General features: G+C 38.9%; 1 protein-coding gene across 1 annotated transcript in view; it reads left to right on the top strand.

The window, feature by feature from the left end:
- reep3b (receptor accessory protein 3b) overlaps positions 1 to 25,087 on the top strand; it is a 45,424-nt gene that overhangs the window by 7,870 nt on the left and 12,467 nt on the right. Inside the window, exons 2-6 of the mRNA XM_063892444.1 lie at positions 6,459 to 6,531; positions 13,330 to 13,406; positions 14,932 to 15,052; positions 15,159 to 15,272; positions 24,274 to 24,436. Coding sequence (XP_063748514.1) covers positions 6,459 to 6,531; positions 13,330 to 13,406; positions 14,932 to 15,052; positions 15,159 to 15,272; positions 24,274 to 24,436 — 548 coding nt within the window. The remainder of the gene's footprint in view (positions 1 to 6,458; positions 6,532 to 13,329; positions 13,407 to 14,931; positions 15,053 to 15,158; positions 15,273 to 24,273; positions 24,437 to 25,087) is intronic.

The raw sequence follows: 25,087 nt of genomic DNA on the forward strand, positions 1-25,087 counted from the left end.
TCATCAATTGCCTTTATATGCATGACTCAGCTCTGCCAGCCTAATACAAAGCCACATTGGAGAGCATAGACTTGTATGAAGTAATGCAACTACAAGAAATAGCTTGGAGAACCCCCCCACACAGACTGCTCTCCCATGTTTCTCCACTACAAACATGCATTCAACCACGTACAAATCTAAAAGAGGGAAGGGATTCATTTAAAGTTGATTTATTTGGGCAGACGTTTCTCTATATAATTGAAATTAAAGCACAGTGAGTTGACAGCGAGATGAAGACATGAAGAGCGAGCATTTACGCCCTGGCAGCTTTGCTGTTTCTATAGCAACAGCTGGAAAATAAACTGCTATGGTTGTTGGCGGCTCTCTGGCTGCTGAAAGGACTGCTGGATGTGTGTGTTTGTATAAAATCCATTGAGTCTGTGTCCATGTTTGTAGATTGCTGGCATTCTAAACTCTCGACATGCTTATTATTCTACTTCGTGTGAATGATTCAATGTTCCTACAAAGAAGCTCATTCTTTTATCTGTCCTGTCCAGCCCTGTGGCAGAAGACGTTCATATAAGTAGTGATCTTACCAGGTGCTCGGCATATCAATATTTTTTTACTGAATTGAAATCCAAGCCATATGGTTCTTGCGCTGCGATCAGACTACATGGTATGTTTGTCTTTTAATATGGTCACTGTGTCAGATAAAGTAATCCTAGAAGGTCATACATTATTGTTTTGACATGACAGACGATCATCCAGAGGCACACCCGCATGATCCACTTGTTGCAGGGGCTGCTGGGTAACAAAAAGCTCAACAAACATGACGCAAAGGGTACTGCACACTGCTGTCTTGTTCCCAGTTGTTAAAGTGAATGTGCAGCAATTCCAAATGACACACCACTGGTACTTGGAAAGGTGAACACAGTAGGAGTTTGTATGCATATGGTAGAGCCGGATAGAAAGGAATGGTAGACAGATAATATTGGAGATCATGAGAGCCAGAGATTTAGAGAGTAGATCAAAGGAATGGTTTGAAAAAGAGCAGATGGAGATTTGTCAGCACAGTTACATCAACGGTGCAGTCACACCATCAGATTTATGAGCAGCCAGCAGTCATTTTTTTCAATGAGAGTCGGTGACTTGTGGCAGCTGTTGAAGTGGAAGCATTTGTAGGGTTCTAAATACTATAGTAGGAATAGGCGAAAAGAATCCAAGAAGCTTCTCATCTAAATTTAGCAGGATTTATTAATACAATGATATAATAGGTTTACAAAGGACACTCGGCTGAGGTCTTCTCCTATTTAACCTATCTCTCTATAGTGGCGTATGAAGAAGGGCCGTTCTAAAACGTTTCAAGTTGTTTTCTACTCCAAGGTCCTACCGGTCTCGTCGTTTCTCATTGGATAGTGGTAACATGGCGGGTGTTCGGCCCACTGACTTCGTCATCTTCTTCTGTCGCTGTCTTATGACGTAACCATATCACGCCTATAATATCTTTGTTACACAATTCACCTGATATTCGATGGGAATATTACATAATTAAACACATGATGATAGTTGATATTGTAGCGTCGATAAGTGAGAGTTAGAGGCTGTGTATTTAGTATTGTGAGAATAAATCTATATTTTGAAATGGAACATTAAATGATATAATTCACTGTTTCCGGACGGACCAGATTGTTGTACTTCTGGTAGCACCGGATGTTATTGTTTTTAGCCTCAGTTAGCATGTAGCTAATAGTACATCGTGTATGTGAGTAGAAGGAGATTGACGTGTGGAGTTACATACTAAACACACCGCCTCTACCTCTCACTCAGTGATGCTGCAATGATACTATTACATGTTTAATAACTAATAAATCTCAGAAGAAATGCATTATAGAATATCATAAGGGGAAGCCTCATGACTACTTCAACAGATGGCGACGGTGACTTCATTTGAGGACTAAGCAGAACATGCCCTGGACCCGCCTCCATCGACGTCAGCCAGTAGAAGAGATGGGGATACGCCCATGTGACGAAAAGGGGCCAACAGTATCCAGCCCTCGTTACCAACCAATGAGAGAAGACGAGACCGGAAGAACCACAGAGTAGAAATGCGTGATGTGAACAGAAGATCGAGGCCTTTTCCATGCAGCTGTAGACAGCTAGATGCTTCAACGTGGACTGTGGATCAGTTGGTGTGGGGGAGGACCACAGCTGTGTTTCTTTTGTAAAGTTATCATATCATTTTATTAATAAATGCTGTTAAATTTAGATGAGAAGCTTCTTGGGTTCTTTTCACATGTTCCTACTACAATATTTAGAACCCTACAGTATGTAACTCCACGCGTCTTTTTCCTTATACTCACCAACTCGATATACCATTAGCTCCATGCTACTTGAGGCTAAAAACAATAACATCTGGTGACCGGAAGTTCAAGGTCTGGTCCGTCCGGAAACAGTGAATTATGTCCTTTAACATTCCGTTTCAACATATCGATTTATTCTCACACATTTCTGGGATTTCTTTAATTCATTATAAAGGGGTACTCCACAGATGTTATTTTAGGTGTTTGGGACTACTACTGCATGCACGCTAAAAGTAGTGTGAAACTTTTAGGCTGAGATTGTCACGGAGCGCTGCACTTGACTTTAAATCATTTCAACTTTGACATAGATTGCCGCTTACCTTTTGGCGTCCAACCAATGAAGTGTCCGCTGTACGGAGCTGCACAGGCTTGCATGGGGGGGAAACATAGAAACGAAACAAACTAGCTGTTTTTATCAAGAGGACCTGCGCCCAACCTCGTGGTGACCCAAGAGCAAAACTCTTATCATATAGGGCAGCTTTGGTGTCCAGAGGCAGTTGTGTTAATATTGATGTCATGGCACTTGATTGGTTGTTTCGGGCTGCAGACCAAAGTACAAGAACGAAATCAATCTGAGGGTGTAGAGTTAGAAAGAAGTAGGCAAAATCAAAGTTTGAACAAATATGGTTGCAGGGAAACCATGCATTATTACTCACTGAAGTCACTCAAGTATCCATTTTATAAAGCTTGGATAAGGAGCAAAAACATACTCTTTTTGGTTGCTGATAAAATAATTCAGTGAGTCATGGAAACACAGCTTTAGTGTATTTGACCTGGCACACTAGCAAAAAGTGTTTCTCTCGTCTTCCCCTCCCTCCTCTCTCCTCCTGATGCCAGTTAAAGTTCTTGGTCGGATTCAGCAGCTCAAGTCTGTCAGTCGAGGTTGCCAGCATGGTTCCCGAAAGCAAGTTCACGCCTCCTTTATATTATCTTTTGCTCTCACTTATTTTTCTTTCACTCTCAGTTTTATTCAACATGGCATTGGTATTACTAATCAAAAGGTTTTATTTGACTATAGGCTTGTGCATGAGTTTTTCGTCTTGAAAAACGGTTATTTATAGAGACTGAGGTAACACAGGGACACTATAATCATCATTGTAGTTTATATACATTTATCAACTATCAAAGATGTTGCTATACTATCTAAACAGGGGTATATTTTCCTTTAGTGTTATGGTTGTGTATAAATCACAAGAGGGTTTATGGCAATGTTGGACGTTATAGGATTGTTGCTTCAATGTGATGATTTTGATCAATTTGTCAGGTATGTTGCATTAACCAACAACTGAATAACTGGCTTTGAATGGTCACTAAACCCCAAATTGTTCACATCAAATTCACCTTAGTCCTTGTCAGTACCACTTATCCTGTGGGAACAGTTGGGTAATGTCTTCACCACATATTTACTACAAGAGCCTTACAAGTTATTGTTTTTTGGATCTTGAACCATAAGGATATATTTGCCTGGATATGGAGAATATTCTCTCATTGTATGTGTACATTAGATCATACAATAGTGTTGATTGTGCCCTGACCAATGACTTCTTGAGGCTGGTACCAATGAACAAGTTGTGAACATACAAAAAGTTTGAATCTTTTTTATGTATTGATTTAGCTCTTATCTATACTGACATACTAAATTAGTTTGGAAAACCAATAGAGAAACTGATAATGGATAATGATTTGCAAAATTGTCCACATTGGACCAATCCATACAACCAACATTTAGCAATGCTCCAGCTGCACTTTGAACGTTCTTTTTAATTGTTGTCTCGCATCCGGTTTAACATTGGTTTGCAATTAGGGCGGTGGTGGTGAAATCGGTAGGGACTTAGTTTGGGAGTGCTACTATGGTGTCCCAGAGCAAGGCACCATTCCCGCCATTACTCCCCGGGCACAATACATATGGCAGCTGCTCCTGAGAGGGGTATTTTTTTAGGATTTTTGCATCAATGTGATTATTTACAAATATCAATTAGTCAGGTATTTCGTGTTCGATCAAATGCAGGATATAGATCTCCCCTCTGTGGGACGATTGAGGGTTCCTTCTTCTTCTATAATTCTGGAGTATTTGTGGGGCACATCTATAAACAATGTTAGATGTATGTTAAATGTCATGGGAACATTTAGTCTGGCAGGTTATCCCATTAAAAACCTGAGAAAAAACTGATTCAGCAGGTCTGCCATCCAGTGTACAGCCAGGCAGATCTGTTGAGAACACACTGTGCTGCAGACAAGGCCAGCCCAGTGCGTGGGGGGAGGAGAGAGGAGGAGCAGAAGAATGCTACAGAGAGGGATTGGAGGGAAGGAGTGTCCTGCTATAAATTCATCCAGTCGTTTGTCTTGCTCTCGCTTGCACTCGCACGCAAACACACCGCTCTGTCAAGAAGAAATGGTGAGAGGGTGAAAAGACTGTGTAGGTGTGTGTGTGTGTGTGTGTGTGGGTGCGTGTGGGTGCGTGCGTGCGTGCGCATCAGAATTAATTTATTTGTCTTGCAACAGGAAAATGTACGGTTATTAAAAGAAACATTAACTCAAACAAAAAACAGATAAGTACACCATAAGGATCAATTTATTAAAAAAAACTAGAAGTGACCTTACAAAGGTATTACATATTGAAGTAGCCGATAAATAAAGGCACTTCAATCCTAACAAAAAGTGAATATTCGAACATAACAAATACTGGGTATTTAAGTGCAAAAGTGCAGTGCTGAGAGATGGTGTTGAAACCTGCACTGGAGCACACATGGAACCAAACCCCACATTACCCCTAACCACTGTCGCTGCTCCAGATTACAGGGGAAACATTGAGTCATTGTCTTGTGTTCCAGTGGTTTTCAAACTGTGGGTCAGGACCCAACACCCGATCCTAACGGCATATAAATAAGTCCCCAGAATGTTCTGCAGGAGCAGATGATGGCTTTTAACTGGAAAATCACAATTTTGCATGTAAGCCCCCGCACACTTTGGATTATATGGTAGACTGCCATTTTGGGCTGAGGGTTGTATTCTGTGTGTGGGAAACTGGTGTGACTCTAGAAACCAGACAATAGAGTGGTGCAGTGATGACGTATTTTTAAGGGCTGACATGGAAGTTAGCATCTCAAGGGCTCCCCCAACGAAAAACCATGGGATGTTCTACTGCGTTTGGGATTATAGCAACAACAAAAAAGTCTCTGTGGCAAACATATGTTCCTGAAATGTACACGCTTTGTTCAGCAGGTTTTTTCATCACGCTTTGACACCACCTTTTATTGGTTTAATGCGTAAATGCAATCTGCAGTAAAAAGCTAACCTTAGGCTATCAAATAACTACAGTACATCACACTGATGCGCATCACCACCGCTAAACTAAAGGTGGCTAATGTTATAGCATGATGTAGTTTAGTAGTCTCGATAAGTCCATTGTTAGCAACTGACATTATTAAGACACATAAAAGCTTTAGACCTTAACCAGTGGGGTATTTACTGCTGTATTTTATGTCGTACAAGAACATATCTTCACCTCATGTCTACCACAAACGTTATTTCATTCATTCAAGGCTTTATTGTCACGTGCACAGTAGCTACAGTGTAGATATGGCAATGAAAAACTCAAGTACCAGGCCACTCCAACAATGCAACATGAATACATATAGGACATAAAACCAATAAAAAATAGTGAAAGAAATAACAGAATAGAAATACAATGCCTTATTTCAGGCATCTAAGCAAAAACACATTCAGAACACTGTTGGCTTTGAGACGATTTAATCGGAAGCTGTAAAAGGCTAACACATTTCCGTCAATACAGACAAACTGAAGCCTTTAAGCTGTACTTAAATTCAAAACGAGCAATGTATGTGTTTCTCCTAGTGTGAAGAAAAAACACCACTTTTTAGTGGAAACAGACCACTTATTCAAATCCTCTCTAATTTCTCCTGGAAATGGAAAAAGAATGTCTCTTCAAAGTGAGAACACTTTCCATTCAGGCAGGAATTTCAATGTGTTCAACATGTCAGGAACATTTCAGTAGTGCCTAGGTTTGCAAGAATTATTAATGAATGGGTAATGGGTTATTAAACATGGGATTGTAACAGAAACAATATATTTCATGTTGTTTGTTCTCTCTCCCTGCAGGCTTTTCTTTGGGACTCTGTATCCTGCTTACTACTCTTACAAAGCTGTCAAGACAAAAAATGTCAAGGAATACGTAAGTATATAAAATCACTGGGTGTGGATGGCCTGCTTGATGTTTGCAACACACACTACTACTAACAAACTATTTTTGAGTTTTATTTTATTATCTTTATTATAGATTTTCAATGCCATAACTACACTGTAGCTTCTGTGCATCTGACAATAAAACCCGTTGAACCTTGAACCTTGGGAAAGCTCTTTATCTTATCCAAACCCTCCTTCTAGTTGTCTTGTGAGACTGAAAATTGTTATTCAAATACATTTTTCAGGGGAACATAAAACTGCTGATAGTTATGTAAATACAATTTGAAAAGAAAAATATTGAATATAGTTTTTGCTCTTTTCTGATATCAAGTTATGAAAGTCACTTTGTAAAATAAATTGTTCTGTCCTTTTAAAAATAAATATGTAAAAAGGTAAATCAGATTAGCTTTATGATGCTGAAATGTTTCTGTAATTGAATCAAAGTCTCTCATAACTGTACGTTCTCCAGTTACTTTTGATATCTCTTGATTTGCATGACCTGAGGACAGCATTGTGGATAAGAGACCACCGTACATGTGTTGTGTATTAGGTGTTTTTCCCCAAAATGTTGAAATGTGAACTGTGTCACAGCACCAACTGCATTTAACTCAGCGTGTGATGGGGTTCCTATACATGAATATGGATGTCAGGGCTGGGGGTGTATTCTCTGTGGACCCGGCTGATGTAAGTGATGTCAGTGAGAGTGAAATCCCAGAGTTAGATATACAGTACATCCACACACAGCTTTAACACACCAGCTCCCACAGCCAGACGCAGCTTGCTTTTTGCAGCCTTTTCCCTCTTTGTCTTTCAAATATATTATGGCTGAAATCAATATTAGAGTTAGGGCTTGGAAGTATGACAAGAAACTCATATCACAGTATTTTTCCAAATAAAGTATTTATTTATCTTTGAATGATTGGAAATATATTTACATTTACTTCACATTTTGGCCCCACAAAAAAACACTTGATCAGTGGTGGCCCTCCTGAGTCTTATGTGCTGAAGGAATGAAATAATTGCAAAGTTAACAGCATTGGATATGAAGCGGTATACCACCCAGCACTAATTAGAATATTAATATAACATTTTTATAGTTTTTGATGTACATTCAGTGGCCGGGTTATTAAGTCTAGATGAATTAAGGGTGTTATAAGCCTGGGGAACTGCGAATATATATATGGCAAATGTTTTCAAAATGACATGTAAATTAATCAAATTAGTGTTCAATGTAATGACCTTAAAGAAAATATATAATATAATTGTCTTGTCCAAAGGAACAAAGAATTTTGTAAAACAAGATATTATCTTACCGTCATGATACAATTCGACCTAAAGTCTGTCCCATTATGTTTTATTTTTGTCGTATTTGCGCTTTAGTCACTATCTTGATGAGGTTGCATTTTCCACTTCGCTGCATTTCTCTGGTGGAGTTTTGTGCAGAGAAGATGTCCATTGTATATGGACACAATTAGAGGATGCCAGGGAGAGAAAGCTTACTGATGAAGGAGTTCCTCCTTTTCAACATGAACAGTTTTACTACTAACTTACACTCGGGCTGTCCTCCACTAAGGAAATTCTCACTCGACTAACACTCAAGATTTTGTCAGCCCCAATTGATTAGTTAATAATCGACAGATCTGTTAATTTGAGTATCTCCACAAAAGAACCACCACTTTAAACCTTGTGTTAAGCAGAGATTAAGCCATAGGTTCAGCACAAAAAAAATACATACAACTAACTAAAGAATCTAAAACCTCTAATTATTCCAGTATTTTACTTTAAGAAGGGGCCCCCGGTTTCACACAATTCAATGCAATGTTGCTACCAGGAAGATATTTTGAACTATAGAACTTTATTGTCCAGCCGGAAAAACAAGAAGCGACGTCACTTCGTTATAATCGTTTATGTTCTGTCACTGCATCGATGCAGGGTCGTCTACATCCACAATACAATGAATCTTAGAAACGATTGATTTTAACACCACTAGAAGCAATAGCGATGACACGGTCTTGTATGTGGACCCAGAAACCAATTAGATTCTGAAATATTTCAGAAAATATTCAAATGTGACTTCCTTAACCAAAAACGAATTAAAAAAAAGAAACATTGACCTTGAGACAAACTAGCCCAGAAGATCTAAAATGCTGCTCATTCCTGCTCCACTCTAAACCTCAGCTGTACTCTCTACACGTTGGCCCCCTTCAGATAAAGTCAAGAGGAGAGCTGAATCAGTGAATGAAGGCTAGACATCCACACAGGATGAGCTAGGAGCCGCTTCCACCACTGTTTGCAAATGAATCCCCAGCCTTCATGATTATCTAACCAAAACCAATGCATGACATTGAATTAAGCTTTTAATAAAACCCACCTCCAGCACATGTGTGAGGGATTGCATGTTTACTTTGATGGAACTGAGTTTCTGATAGCAACACTTCCACAGCTGCAGCAGGCCTGTGGCTGCTTTTATGTGACTGGAGCTACAGCACGCCCTGCCAAAGGTTACTCCAGTTCACGTCAAAATTGGCTCTAAACATTCATTCCAAATGCCCATCCCTTTTTTTCACTTTTTTAATTCTTTGCTGCTTATTTATGTGTGCCCATATGCATGCTGACAGTCATATGTCCCGGTCAGTATCATGTGAAACACTCTCAACATCTATTAAAAGTAACCTCCGGGGGAGTGGCACGATATGGGGTACTAGACATGCTCTCGATGCCATTAAAAGAATACGAAATTAGATCAATCTTTCTAAATAAGGACCAACGCTGAATGAATTAGCCAAAAAGCTTGACAACAGACTATAATGAGCTGAATGTACGATAACCAAAACAGAGGGCTGCAACGACTGACTGCTTTCTTACATTCTGCAAAGTAATCAGTAACTACAAGTGCCAAGATTTGAGAGAGACGTAACAATCTGAGAATGTATTTGCGGTTTTAAAAGTAAAATCCAGCAACATAAACAATTTCTTCTTCCTCTTTCCCCATTCCTTCACTCCGCCGCATTACCAGTACCTGACAGCATTTAGCCGTCCTGTATCCTTCACTACCTCTCTGCGACCCATCCACTGTTGACTCTGGAATGATGGAAGTGTTGAGTGAGGGCGGTTAAAGCCTTCGACCCCAGGCTACAGTGTGCGGCTCCACTCTGTGGCAGACAAATGGGTCTCTTTGCTGAGCAATCGGGATGCCAGACTGACATGAATAGACTTGTCTGGAGGTCTTTTCTCTCACTGCTAACACCTCATAAAGTGAGGACTTACTGCAGATACACTATACTTCTTTATTTGTTTAGACAAGCCCTGTTTTTCCCAAGGACATTCTGCTTATAAACTTCCTTGGATAAGGTGTCGGCTTTAATGGCTTACGGAATAAAAACAATAGGATTATTCAGATTAATATGATATATTTACTGTCATTTTTTGTTCCGAAACGAGATATTTTTTATAAAAACCTTCAATAAATCAAACTTAAATGACCTCTTCCCCAAACTATACATAGACACTGAAGTGCTGTGCAAGTTAATTGATGTCCTAATAGAGTAGTTAGCCTGTCGGTATTAAATCAGATCCGATGAAGGGTTCAAAGTTCAAGGGTTTTTATTGTCAGATGCACAGTAGCTACGGTGTAGTTATGGCTATGAAAATCTTAGTTCCTGAGCTCCTCCGACAAAGCAACATATTATATATAAGTCATAAGACAAAAAACTAAAAAGCTAAAAATGAAAATAGTGCAAAATGAAACAGAGTAGGATACATTTGAATGAAATTGTGCAGGTAATGATGCTAGACCAGCTAACAAGTAGTGCAGATGAAGTTAGCTATGTTCATGTCAGAAAAATAAATACATACACCATCATAACTCCAGTAAAGATGCAATAAAGAAATTGAAGAACCAGCAAAGATACACTGACAATTGTTGACGGAATTTCTGGGTGCTGAGGCACACATGTTAAAAAATCACAAATTAAAGTTGAAAACTCTCATCTTTTTGTCAATTCTCAAATGAAAACTGGTGATCTCAAATAATTGGCCAGTATCAGCAATAAAGTGACTTTTGTCTCTCCTTACACTTGTGAAATAATACTATAGAAAAACTACACGTAGATAGTCATAAAGGAAGTGAGATGTTGTAAACAGTATTCCTCAGTAATCATTAACACCCTTATCGGTGAGTTTGTGCATGCAGATGGTTTAATACCAACAACACTTCCTGTCTGCTACATGTGTCTGCACGATGTAAATGTTGTCATCTGTCTGTGGCCACTTAAAAAAACCAAACATGTGTTTATAAAGACGCCCAAATATATTATAAACAGCCAAATGTTTCTGTTTGTGTCTGTTTTCCACTATACCCAGCCCTCATTTGCTTTAAGCAGACAATTAGGGCAAAAATGCCACTAGTTTCCGCTGCAGGAATGAGTCCTCAACCTGAAATGAGTTAGCATTTAGCACTTCCTGGCTGCATTGTCTTGAGGAAAATTGTTTTTTTCTTTTAGTTGCTATTTTTTCTGTATTTTGTTCAATGTTATTGACCCAGCTTTAATGAGAACATATTCTAATGATGTATTGATAAAGAATGACATATATTTGTAGCCCTTTTTGCATTTAAAGTGACCCCGTGGTTACATTTTCCTCATGAAGTTCACATAAAAATGAAAATAAAAGATGGAGAGAGAGAGTTGTTTAGCTGAATGAAACTTGCCCTTCCCAGGTTTAGCATAACCATTTGGCCCAGTGTCTGCAAAGAGCTGATGTCAGGTGTTTTTTCCTTTTCTCTTTTAATGGACGGCAGTTATTCACAGACGGGCGTAGTAAATGTCTCCTATTGCCTCCGGAAGGAAAAATGGCTGCTGTACATTTCACCGAGGGCACCTCTTTATGTCCTCCCTGCTGATGAGATGAAGGAGGGGAAAAAAAGCTGTTAGAGAGGGAAAGGGAAGGGGTCTGAAGAGGAAGATGAAAGGGAGAGGTGGAGGGGAGACAGATGAGTGGAGGAGGAAGTGGATTGAAACATATAAATTAGATGTCCTCTCCTTACAACGCTCTGTGTCGCTCTCTATCCTCTTTCCATTTATCATCAGTGTGTGTGTGTGTGTGTGTGTGTGTGTGTGTGTGTGTGTGTGTGTGTGTGTGTGTGTGTGTGTGTGTGAAGGGAGTTCACCATGAGGTCATCAATTAAGCAGTCCAGCAATAATGTGAGTCATACTGCCGGCGTGTGTGTGTGAGGCATTCTGAGACGTTGTAGTTGTAAGACAGGTGAATGTGTTTTCTTTTTCCCCTTTTCAAGCACCAACTTTACACACTCACTCATCCACACACACACACACTCTGTGACATTTCATTAGCTACTGTCAGTGTGTGTTCAGTGGTGCAGCGGCGGCAGGGTCTGGCTAATACCACAGCCTGCCATGTGACCGTCTGCCCGCCTGCCACCCTATACTGCTGCCTTTTGATATGGAGATCCAGCCAGAAGAGCCTAGAAATACCTTTAAAGAGGAGGAGAGGGGGTGAGAGAGCAGGAGAGCAGAAAGAGAAATACATCCTAAACATCGGTGTAACTACTATCGGCCGGAGAGGGAGTGGAGCAGGATGAAAGGAGAGAGAACACAGAAGAATATGAAGAAATATAGGGTTTTTCCATCTGATTTCAATAGGCATTAATGATACAACATATGACATTTGTTGCAAAAGCACAATAACAATTATGAAAGGCAATGAGTGAAATGAACAAACTAAGGAAATACATATTGGAATACGTATTATCACAATACACACCTCAGTATACATTGATACATTTTACAGTCATTAGTGGCATTTATAGAATCAGAATCCAGTTTATTGTAAGTTACGTTTACATTTACAATGAATTTGATTTTGTGTGTGGAGTTGCGAAAATATTCAATCTAAGAAAAAAAGTTGCAAAAGAAGGTAAAAAATATAAATATAATAAAAATAAGTATTTTGTTTTTAAACTTAATCTTCCTTTTTCGTAAACAACACATACAGTGTCAACGACAAAAATAACAGGTGGTCAGGTTGTCATTTTTTAACCCCCCCTACAGAGTAAGACAACATTAATTGTACAAAAACATTTAAAATGATAGACAAACGCGTGTTGAAATCATAGCACAAAACAAACCAACAGACAAAAAAACACATAGAAAGGTGTAGTTAAATGTAGTCATGGTTGACTATAGTAAATCAAAAATAAGTATTGTTAAGAAAGTATTTAGCATTAAAAAAAGAAACAGCTAAAGACTAGTATTTACACCACATTTAAATTTAAATATACAAAAGCTTAAAAGCTAAGAAAACACTTAGGAAAATTAAAAGATGGCAACATATGACAAACTACAGTGGATTGTATTTTAGGTGGACAGTTGTGCAGACATGTGTGCAAGAATGTGCAAAATGTAGTTCATAAGACGGGAAAAGCTTGGTGAGCACGTTAACATGATCTGCCTGTGTCTCTCGAACGGTTGTTTCTGTGAACAGCAGAAATGTTGCAGTCGCAAGGAATTGTGGGACAGCATTGATTCCTCTCCTTACATTAAGTCCAGTGTTTCCTAAAATAAAGGAAGCCACTAAGCTCCTTTCCTATCCTAGAATCCAAACAGCTCTTATCATGGCTGACAGTGAGTCACTTTCTAGTCTTTTCACATTGTTAGGGACATTGCTGAGCAAAAAACACTATTCCTGCCCAACCACTGCTCCATTCAAAGCAGTGTTTTCTTTCTTCGCTGTGTTGCTCAGTGTTTGTTCTGTTTGTGTGTCTGTGTAGGTGCGATGGATGATGTACTGGATTGTGTTTGCCCTCTACACTGTGGTGGAGACCATCACTGACCAAACACTTTCATGGTGAGTACCACACAAATACACACATTTTTACTTTCTACTAAAAAACAGGTACACGGCAATCTTTTTATCATTGTCTAAAACAAACACATCCTTATCTCATCCAACTGTCCTTACTTCCCTCTCATACTGTGCGGCATGTACTGCTCCTTCACTGATGGTACAATACTTTCACAGAGTTTCAGAGTTAAGAAATGTAATTGGAAAGGCCTTGTGGAAATTAGAATTACAGCTGAAAGAATGCATGGGAACACAAAAGGAACATAACAAACTGTAACCTTGATCTTTCCATTATACACTTTAACTCTGCTAGTCTTTGGTGTGAGGCTTTTCTTGTCGTTTCACTGAATTTCACAAAACCACGTTTTCAAAGTGTAATGTTTTAAAAGACTACAAGTCAACTGGCAGACTTCAAATAAAAACATTTTCAAGATACAAAAGAAGCAAGTTTGTACACCTATGGAGAATGTATGGCTCTGTTTATTACCTCGTTATCCCATTAATACATTAAGATTCAAAGTCTGGCAATGAGGCACAATGCCATTGATTATGAACGGAACCTTAAAGAACGCTCAAAGATTTGGGGTGGGATGTGGAGATGTTTTGATTGGACAATCTGAACTCAACATAACGATATGTGTCCAGATTGTCCATATGTGTTGGGGGCCCCCTGAGCCCTAACCTCGATATTGTGCCATGTGAAACACACTTTTGTGAAAGAGCACCACCACCACTTTGTTCGGCTGAAGCGCAGTCCAACTAGTGTTTGCTCAATCCTTAAAGAAATTGCAATTAATTCAGAATGCTGCGATCAGGATTTTAACAAACACAAAAAAGAGACCACATTTCCTGGTTACCGGTCTCCTTCAGAATTGATTTTAAAGTGCTTTTATTGATTTACAAGGCTTAACATAATAAAACAAGTGACTGCCTCTCGTTTTATCTACCAGCAAGCACACGCAGATCCTCCAATGTTTTACTTTTAGAAGTACCTAGAGTACATTACAAGAACACTGGGGGGGCTGTTTTCTATTTTTATGGCCCCATCCCATTGGAGAAGAGCAACCTCCATTGAAGTTTAAAGTAAATTAAAGACCTATGTTTTTAATTGGCTTTTAATTTGGGGCAATTGTTATTTGAGTAGTATTCATATTTTATTGTTTTATGGTTCTGTGATATAACTCTTTCTGTTTGTTTATATCTTTGTTTTTAAATATGTTCCTAACTTTTTATTGCCTTTCTTTCTGTCATTCTCTTGGCTGTGTCAAGCATGAAAGGTGCTTTATAAATAAAGTGTATTATTATTGTTATCCTTTCTTTAAAATAGTAAAAAGAGCACACTGTGGGACAGCCATGACAAGTGTGTGTGTGTGTGTGTGTGTGTGTGTGTGTGTGTGTGTGTGTGTGTGTGTGTGTGTGTGTGTGTGTGTGTGTGTGTGTGTGTGTGTGTGTGTGTGTGTGTGTGTGTGTGTGTGTGTGTGTGTGTGTGTGTGTGTGTGTGTGTGTGTGTGTGTGTGTGTGTGTGCAGGTTCCCTCTGTACTACGAGCTGAAGATAGCCTTTGTGATCTGGCTGCTGTCCCCTTACACCAGAGGAGCCAGTCTCATCTACAGGAAGTGTCTGCACCCCCTGCTGTCCTCCAGAGAGCGGGTAAGATAATCCATCCATGTGTGGGTTGTTGAAAATATCCCAGTCACACCTCTTTGTGCTTGATTAAGCGGTCAACTAAAAAATGGAATTGATTGTCTCCCTGCAGGAGATCGATGAGTATATCGTGCAGGCCAAAGAGAGGAGCTACGAGACCATGGTGAACTTTGGGAAGCAGGGCCTGAGCATTGCAGCCACCGCCGCCGTGTCTGCAGCCGTCAAGGCAAGTGTCTGTTTACATCAGCTCATATATGTTTAAAGGTGATTTTGTTTAAATAAATAAATAGCATTTAGGGGTTTATATTTTAGGGCTGCACAATTCATCTGAATATTATCCAAATCGCAATGGTCTATTGCAGTATCCATGGTGAAGACACATACAATTAAAATAACATTAATTTTTCCTGGCCTTCACATATTTTTCACAGACTTAATGAAAACATGTTGTTTTGTACAGATCCATATTTCATTGATCATTATATCTCAAACATTTTCATTCCCTTCAATATCATGAATCATATCTGTCAAGTTATGAATTTTGTTGATTGATTGACTCCTGCCTAAACTTGAAAATGGCCTGGTTCACACCAAAAGGACACACGCGACAACCCAATCTTGACTCTTTGTTTTTATGTGAGTTCATTTAGAGTTCTTTTTCATTTCATTCAGCTTTTATGTAGCTTTCATGTAACTTCCTTTAGCTTTCATGTAGCCTTATTTAGGTTGAACACCTTTAAAGAAACACAGAAACACTCTTTCATTAACGTAAAGCCATTAGGCAAGTAAAACATTTAAATGAAAAACATGTCATACTTAAACAAGCAGTTTCATTTCTGCTCTCTGGATTTAAATTGAATTAAGTGACAATTAAAAGTAAATTCATCTCAACAAAGTAGATTCAATTAAATTCCAGTTTCTTATACTTTAGAATAATAATTCATAAGAATAACCAAAAATAATAATTAATTTAATCAAACATTCTCAAACATTTATTCAAACCAGACAAATAAATGTACAAATATAATACCAGCAGCATCTTTGGGTGTCTACAAGTGCAATATCAGTCAAAATAACCACTGTTCATTCTTTTTATGATAGATTTTTCTAAGATGCCTTTTTGTGTTAACAAAGAAATCCCAATAATGTGGCTGTTTGTGCCTCTTATCTCAATGTATGTCTTAATTTGATAAATGAAGACTCTCCTCATTCTTAATAAGATAAGAATTACTTTATTGATCCCAGACTGGGAATTGTTTGTGTTGCAGCAGCATAAACAATACAAGTCATTGCACATAATAGAACAAAAGAAAGAAAGAAACAATTTTAAAATATGAACATAAAAGAAGACATAGAAATAAAAATGAACTCTTGCTTAACTCTCCTCAGTCTTGCTTAACTGAGGTTGTTAAACGTGGAAACCATTGTCTTCCCTAGCTTCCTTTGCTTAGATGCTTAGTGTTTTCAAACCTGTTTTACGCAGGGAAGCAATGCAGCAGGTTGTTTGCCAAGTTCAACCTGTACTTACACAGCTTATTGAACCACGCGTAAAGGAACACAGACAGATAGAGTAATTGGTGTGTGAATGAACACAGGAGAGCTGCATTAATATCTTAAAGATAGTGTGTAAAACACTGAGCTCATGCATATGAAAACCCTCTGAGTGTGTCTCTGAACCAGCCTATTGCTCAGAAGCTACCACCCACTGCAGCCAGAATAAAATAGGTGTGTGTGAACTGGTTTCATCAGCATTGTGTGAAATCCTGGGTGTGTCAGATCATCCCGAGTGATCTGCTGGTTTAGGCTGTGCTGCACTCAGGTAATCCCAGGCAGTTTGATTCTACCGGAAATTCAAGAGCCACATTCAAAGCAGCTGCTGTGTAGAAAAGCTATAACTGATTGCGTCAAACTGGCGAGTTGATCAAAATCTGAGAGAAGACAATCAAGATGAATATGAGTCATGATCGTTTTGATTTGAGGTGCATCATGTGGGTCATCCTTCACCTCTGTGGCCCTGATGTTCTTTGTCTCGCAACAGTACCATGTTTTCTAACTTGTTAGATAAAATGTCAGAATTAGATGACATAAACTTTTTAAAACTGCACAAAAAACTCAATATATTCCGGTTTGTCAATCAGGATAATTTGTTATGGAAATGCAAAGTTAAAAAAACAACAGGACATTAAAGTGAAGCAACAAAAACCGAAATGTTTTTTTTAACAGAGCAAAACTAAATAGTTATGTTAATAGGAGAGGGATATTTTCAAAGAAGGACCATGCAGTATTTAGTAAGTTTACATGCACACTTTTTTTTATTCTGGTTTTGTGGCTTGTTGTGGTTTTGATGTGGAATACACTGAAAGTAAGTACATTGTGAGGCTTTAAAGCGATTCTGATGTCATTAAATGGGGTTGTATGAGGTTCTTGTCCACAATAAGTCTACAGTTCATGCAATTTAGAGCCAGACAGACATAAGTATAGCACAGAAAGCAAGCAACATACTGCTAGGGAAGCAGCAAAACATATTTTAGAAACATAAATAAATCTGTGTAACCTCACACTATATTAAGAATATGTTGAGTGCCATATCTTGCTGTCAGTCAGCACGTTAGGTGGAGCACTGAGGCTGTTATCTAGTTTCAAACCCAAACAAATTAGGGTAAAAAGGGTAATTCCTGGCAGGACACTGAAGTGGCTGGTATACTGCCGCCATGATCAGTTAATAATATTGTGTGATTTGACTGCCAACATGTTTTTTCCCTATATCTGAGGAGGCACCAACATATATGGCAAACAGTGATCAGAAACCGGCATCATGTGCTAAAGTATCCCTGTTTCTATCTAAAGTATCCCTGTTTCTATCTAAAGTATCCCTGTTTCTATCTAAAGTATCCCTGTTTCTATCTAAAGTATCCCCGTTTCTATCTAAAGTATCCCTGTTTCTATCTAAAGTATCCCCGTTTCTATCTAAAGTATCCCCGTTTCTATCTAAAGTATCCCTGTTTCTATCTAAAGTATCCCTGTTTCTATCTAAAGTATCCCTGTTTCTATCTAAAGTATCCCTGTTTCTATCTAAAGTATCCCTGTTTCTATCTAAAGTATCCCTGTTTCTATCTAAAGTATCCCCGTTTCTATCAGGGTACTTAAGTTTTAAGCTTCCCAAACCAGAACCAGGTTGCTCAAATCCAGGATAAACAAGATAGAAAACCATCAGACCAGAGGTGCAGGTGTGTATGTGAACTGCATTCCCCTCTTCCAATAGTCAGGAGCTGTTTGGAAGTCTAAGGAAAAGCCTTGGTGAGAAGCCACGGGAAATTCATTCTCTTTCATTACGGATGTCCTCTGGTTCACAGCTCTTCAGTCTTATTGCTTTGAAAACTGGACCACTGTTACTCTTCAATTCAATTAGCTGGTGTAGACTTCCATCTAGCCACAGTGTGCCCTGATACTACAGTGTGAGACTTTGTTAAAACCCTCCTGTCTGCTAACATTAAACATGCCATTATTCTCTGCTTCTGCTCTTACTCCCCAACATTCCAGTCTCTCTCTCTCCCGTTATCTCCTATATTCCTTTTATTTCTATTGCCTCTCCTTGTCTTTATTGTTCTTCTTTTCCTCCCTCTGGGGTTAATCAGCACAGTTATAGGTCACAGTGCTGTTTCAAATCCTTTAAAAGCTTGTGGTGGTTTAAGCTGGAATGTGATTAACCTTGTACAATAAAAGCAGCTGCATGGTTCATGAAGTCCGTCTGCCTGCACTGCCTGACGGACTGAAGCTAACAGCTCAGAGCACCTTTACAGATTCCCGTGCTGTGGTTTTGGTTTACAAATGCATCTCAATCTTTTAAGGATGGGGTTTTATTGAGTATGAAACTCCTGAGACTATATGCACCACCCTGTACTATGCATGCAGCATACATGCATATTGATGTGTATGTAGCCGGAGGCTGATTAGAAAGGTGTTGGGAAGCAGACTGGTTTCTGAACATTTCTTTAGTTACTGCTTCCTTTAATGACATTATATTACATTCATTTATAGTAGCTGACATTTTCACCCAAAAGCAAGTGAGCCACAAACAAAGAGTGCATTCAAACATATGGGTACCACTCGAGCCCCCAGGAAGTGCTCCGTCCTCTGAGGAAAATATTCGTAGTTGGCAAACAGCTAGGTACTACAACTTCGTATCAGTCCGTGACGTCACCCGGCCCAGAAAGACTTTTTCCCATTGACTTACATTGGGAAAGAGACTTCTGTAAATCGGTGGATAATTTGTTTTTAACTAAATAAACTACCCAGTATGAACCCTTTTATAGCCCTTATGAAAAAACACTTAAAGTTGTAAAATGCGCTAAAAGCTGAATCCAGATTTATTTTCTCTCTCCATTCATTCTACTGAGCCAAGAGCGGGAGATCGAGGCAGTGCTTAAGGGGAGACTCAACTGCGCTCAACTCTCGACAGCCAGGCATGATGGGTAATTTGTGAGGTTTTGCTCTCGAGAATCTCAGGCCATTTTGTTATCATGTACCAATGAGCAGCTCTCATAGGAATGAACGAGGCCCTGCCTCCAACGCTGTATCCAGTTCTTATTGTACATCCATGGTACCACTAGGCGTGGGACAATATGAACATTTCCTTATCTCAGCCAAAGCAAATGCTTTTCCGGATATTATTACAATCATGATCAAATATTGCCTTTATAAATGGCACTAAAACATAGTGGTATCCACTTTACCCTTTTTTAAGGAACTAATATATATTCAGATAGGACACATTCTTCATATCACTTGAGAAAAAAAAGAACATTCTTTAATAAGGTACTCATAAATCATTAGGTCCACCTGCATAAATCAAGGATACAGGATACATTTATTCATTCATCATTAGGATCCAGGAGGGATTGATCAGTTTTGCATCATTATTCTCCTTTTTACTGAAAAATATATTAAAAGGATCATGGTGTGCTCATTAGAACATCTGTACCACACAAATACGTTTTGTTAAGTCTGTAGAATACTATGTGTAGGCCGGGATATCTCTGCAGCTGCTCAACACTTAGTATTAAATATTGTGCCTCTTGCGATTTGAGAATATTTCTTGTCCATTATTGCAATTTTGATCAAATTTCGACCAATGGTGCTGCCCTAACCTAATTACAATTACATTTTAACATTGTTGCTATAACTATTCTTTATAACACATCATTTATTTTTAAAAAGCAGGCCCCAATTTTTTACTTCTCTACTATGATACTTGACAGCCTTTTCAAGTCTTTGTGATGGTGTTCATGCTTATGCCAATAATGGAAATAATATCAATTTATTGCAGATCATGTTTTAATAAATTATCAATAATGAAATCCTATATTGTCCAAACACCCGACAAATGTACAGAAACATGCATGTACATGGACTTTAACTGTTGCGTTTAATAATATGCTCCCTGGTATGTGAGCCAAACTGTGCCGAGACTCACCTCAGGTCATGTCTGCACATGACGCCCAATTCACGATGTTCAGATTCAGAAATGATTGGCAGGGAAAAGCCTGAACAGGTCGCCCACTAAATTACAGGGCTGAGACATAGAGACACATTTGTATCCTCACATTCACACCTTTAGGCAATTAAAGAGTCTCTGACAGCCTACCCTGCGTGCCTTTTCACAGAACCTTCTCTCTGTTAGGCTCAGGACTGCACCACCTGGCCAGACTGATTCATAATCATGCCAATACTAGATATTCAATATATATTTTCACAGTTCTAATACAACATACGACAAGTTACAAATCACTATGCTTATAACATTTGAAAAGTTGAGTAAATAATGTCATTAGCTTAGCATAATCAGATATTTTGGACTCATTCTAGACTCAAAGTAGACATAAATAAACCTTTTCTTTTATCTGTTGTGCCTCTAAAACTGCTATTTTTGGAAGCAAAACCTTTTTGATTTCCATTGACCAGATGATTCTGAAGATTACTGATCAGATCTGAAGTAGCAAGTCACTTGTTTGCAGTGTTGCCACAGTTACCTTGAAAAAGTAATCCGATTACTGATTACTCTTTTAAAAAGTAACTTAGTTACTTTACTGATTACTTGATTTTAAAAGTAACTAAGTTAGATTACAAGTTACTTTATTAGTTACATTCAGCAGCTGCCGACAACACCCCCTGCCGCCTCAACAAAAATGAGTCCAACATACTGCCCGACCAACTTTTTCAACTCTCCCCCACTTTCTGGTTTTGCACCGAAGTCCAGCTTTGGTTGTTTGGGTGGTGGGGGACCTCCTGTTTTAGTCGCAGCTCTCTGCTTCGCGCCACCTGGTGGGACTTGCTCTGTCACTTTGACTGTGCCGTGCTGCCACTCCAAATGTTTCTTTAAATTTGACGTAGTGTTTTTGAAGCTAGATATCACTTAGTCTCCAGCACAGAGAACAACGAACCTTAATGTCTCATCTTTAGCTGACACAAACTCAAAATAGTGACTGTATTTCCAGCTAGAAAACGCATCTCTCTCCTCCCTCCATTGTTGTTTACGTTTGTGTCTCTGCGTGGTAAACACGTGAGTTGTCCTCATGCTGAAAACGTGACTTAATTGTCGCATAGACGTCACTCCCCGAGACGCAAGAAGATTCAAGATTCAAGAAGCTTTATTTATCCCGAGGGAAATTGAGGTGCAACAAGAAGAAAGCAAACATATCTCTTTTTACTAAGGAAAATGACAAAAATAGTAACGCACAGTGACTTGGATAAGTAACTTTAATCTGATTGCTGGTTTGGAAATAGTAACACGTTAGATTGCTCGTTACTGAAAAAAGTGGTCGGATTAGAATAACTAAATTACTAAGTAACCAACGTTACCGACATCACTGCTGTTATGACACCGGATTTTAAAATAAGCTCTGTGGTTAATTAGCGCTGATGAGATTTTCACATTTGTTCTACAACATAAAATATTACCCCACTGGTGAATGTCTGAAGCTTTTATGTGTCTTAAAAAACGATGGTTACTAACAAGTACATACTTATACAAATAAGTATGTCATATAGCATAATGTTTTTTCCAGTCTACCAATGCAGAAAACTCATTGCTTTTAGTCGAAGGAACCCTCGCAATGCCCACTTCCGTTTCCAACTGCTTAAAAATGTGTCATCACTGCACAACTCCTGAAGGTGCTTAAAATGTATTTATATTCTTACTTAGCAACAGACCTATGAGTACCTGATTGCAACCCAGTCCTGATCTTGGTTCTAAATTGATTGGAGGTTAATTAAAGGCATGTCTCATCTGCTAACAGCTCATTCAATGGAACATTTTTGGGCCGATGTTTAGTGTGAACTGTTTGCAGCCTGTGGTAGGAAAACTGTATCTCTTCTGCTGGGTTTCTTTCTTCAGTATCTATCTTGTGTGTTTTATATGAATATTCTGAAATGTACCAAGTGTTTGGTCATGATGATCTGCTCCGGCTTGCTACTAGCTAACCCTCTTGTCACTTTGTTTCTCTCTCTCTCTCTCTGTACTGACATCCTTCTTTCTTCAGGGTGTGTGTGCTTCAACAGGCTCTGGGAGGTAAAACCAGTCAGTGTAAGCAGCATGGACAGAACCTTCCATTTCATACCATGACACCATGTTCTCCATCCTTTGGTTTTCAAACCCTTCTGTTTAACACCAGACCTGGTAGCTGAAAATAACTCTTGTGTTCATTTTCCTTCTTGTTTGTTGTAAAAAGAATCCACAATCAAAATTGAACTCTATAATTTCCCTATTTATCTTAATTTGTATGCCTTTTTATTATTTTGCTTGTGCTTATTTCAATTTTCACTTTCTTTTCATCACACCTTTTCAGTCAGTGTTTTCCTCCCTTTTTGCTGTTGCCCATACTGTGAACTGTTTCCATGATGATGTCTTTGTTGACTTTTGGTTTATTTCAACAGTATTCCTGATGATAACTACTCTTTGTGTAGCATTTTGTCACTATAGTCTGTTTTTAGGCTGGGGGCTGAAAGATTGTGTGGCAGGTCAAAAAGCTACATTTAAAAACACAAAATGATGAGCCAGCTACATCTCTCAGCCCTGACTAACAGAGGCTGGACTTGGTTATCCTATAAACTACTGACAACATTTCTCCTTGTTGGAATTCAACAGACACTGGAATGGCTGCCATACATGTAGAGATAAATATTTAGGAAACATTTGGAGTGGACTCTTATTTTTTTCCGGAGCTGTATGTTAAGTAAATGGACAGATACAGATCTGAACATAGAAGTGCACAGAGGTGCAGTATCAGTGTTTTTGATACACTGGCAATTGTGAAAGAAAACAATTCTTAATTGTAACAAGAAAAAAGTACAAGTACATTTTTTAAGAATTAAGGTAAAATTAGGCTAAATAAAATATTTGTTCACAAGAGATATGTTATTAACATTAATAATTATCTACATTATTAATAATGCTTCTAATACTGGATTGTAGTGAACAGATGAGAGCGGTCTGTCAGCTCATGTGATCAGAGATTTAAGGATACTGCAGTGAAATAAAAGCAGTTACATCTGTGTAACCAGGTTTGTTTTAACTGCACTGAGGGGACTTGGTTAACTCCAGACTGCAGTTCAAAGCAAAACCCCTGAACTCAGTAAACTTTATGAGCCTTTAAGGGAATGCAATGAAAAGCAGAGTGAACTTAAAGGCTCTGCTGGTGTCTTGCCTTCTTTTCAAGCTACATGTATTCCACCAATAGAATATTCATTAGGGGTTAGGGTCAGTGAGGTAGCACACATCAGTAGTTAGGATAGCAGCCCTAAATTACATGATGGAAAACTAACTAACTAACTAACAATCACACTTGAGATTTGTTCTGACTCCAAAATAAATTCCAGGTTACCCAAAATAACCTTCAGCTGATGGTGGAACCACCTACCTTTTCTCTGTCTGTAGATATTATGAGAGTAGTTGGTCTGTTGACACTCATTCCCTTCATCAGTGTGGATCTAATCCTGTTTATCTATGAGAAGGTCTGCTGTTTGCACGTGATTTAATATTGACCTGTGTGTGTGTGTGTGTGTGTGTGTGTGTGTGTGTGTGTGTGTGTGTGTGTGTGTGTGTGTGTGTGTGTGTGTGTGTGTGTGTGTGTGTGTGTGTGTGTGTGTGTGTGTGTGTGTGTGTGTGTGTGTGTGTGTGTGTGTGTGTGTGTGTGTGTGTGTGTGTGTGTGTGTGTGTGTGTGTGTCACAGGGTCAGGGTGCCATCACAGAGAAGCTGCGCAGCCTGAGCATGCACGACCTGACGCAGATCAGCCAGCAGGACGACCGAGTGGACCAGCTCTACCAGTACAGCTCCCACTCTTCCAACCCTGCCGTCAGGAGGTCCCAGAGCACTGACGCTGCTGACGGACCAGGTACACACACACATAGACACTTACCAGCCTCAAATCAGATAGTATTTGACCCAAATACCTCTATATCAGTTGTCTGTTCTTCCAGTGTGTCGATGTGGTAGATGACCCTTAAAACTGCTTTGACAGGCACATTCAATGCAGTGTGTTTTATCGTAGTGGACAAGTATATATGCAACAGATGTATGAACTTTTACGGTTTCTGGATAGAGGTCATTCAGTCGTCATTCTCTGACTGAGAAAAATATGCACTGGAACACCGTGAAATCCAAATGACAGCTTTCCTGGTAGAAGTTAGTTGGCAGATCTTGAGTGAAGGGGTTTGCCGAGTACCTCATATAGAAGGTCATAAATCATTGTTTCATCGGAATAAAGAAATGTGAATAGACAACCTGAGGGCCAAGCCTTGGGGCCCTGATGACAAAGTCTGGTCACCAGTAGTCTCTATTTTCAATGATTTGATGTATATGTGGATATAACCTCATACGTTACAAACCCCAACATGTTTTTAAAAGAAAATCATAATTTTGCCACAATTTTCATAGTTTGCATTAAAGATTCTGAATTTCTCATTAAGAGCAGCAAACAACGTCTTGCTACGTAAAGATAGAGTAATATAGTATATAGCAATACTTCTACGTGGGCAGAGAATGA

This window comes from Eleginops maclovinus, chromosome 10, assembly GCF_036324505.1.
Source record: "Eleginops maclovinus isolate JMC-PN-2008 ecotype Puerto Natales chromosome 10, JC_Emac_rtc_rv5, whole genome shotgun sequence".
Lineage (NCBI taxonomy): Eukaryota > Metazoa > Chordata > Actinopteri > Perciformes > Eleginopidae > Eleginops > Eleginops maclovinus.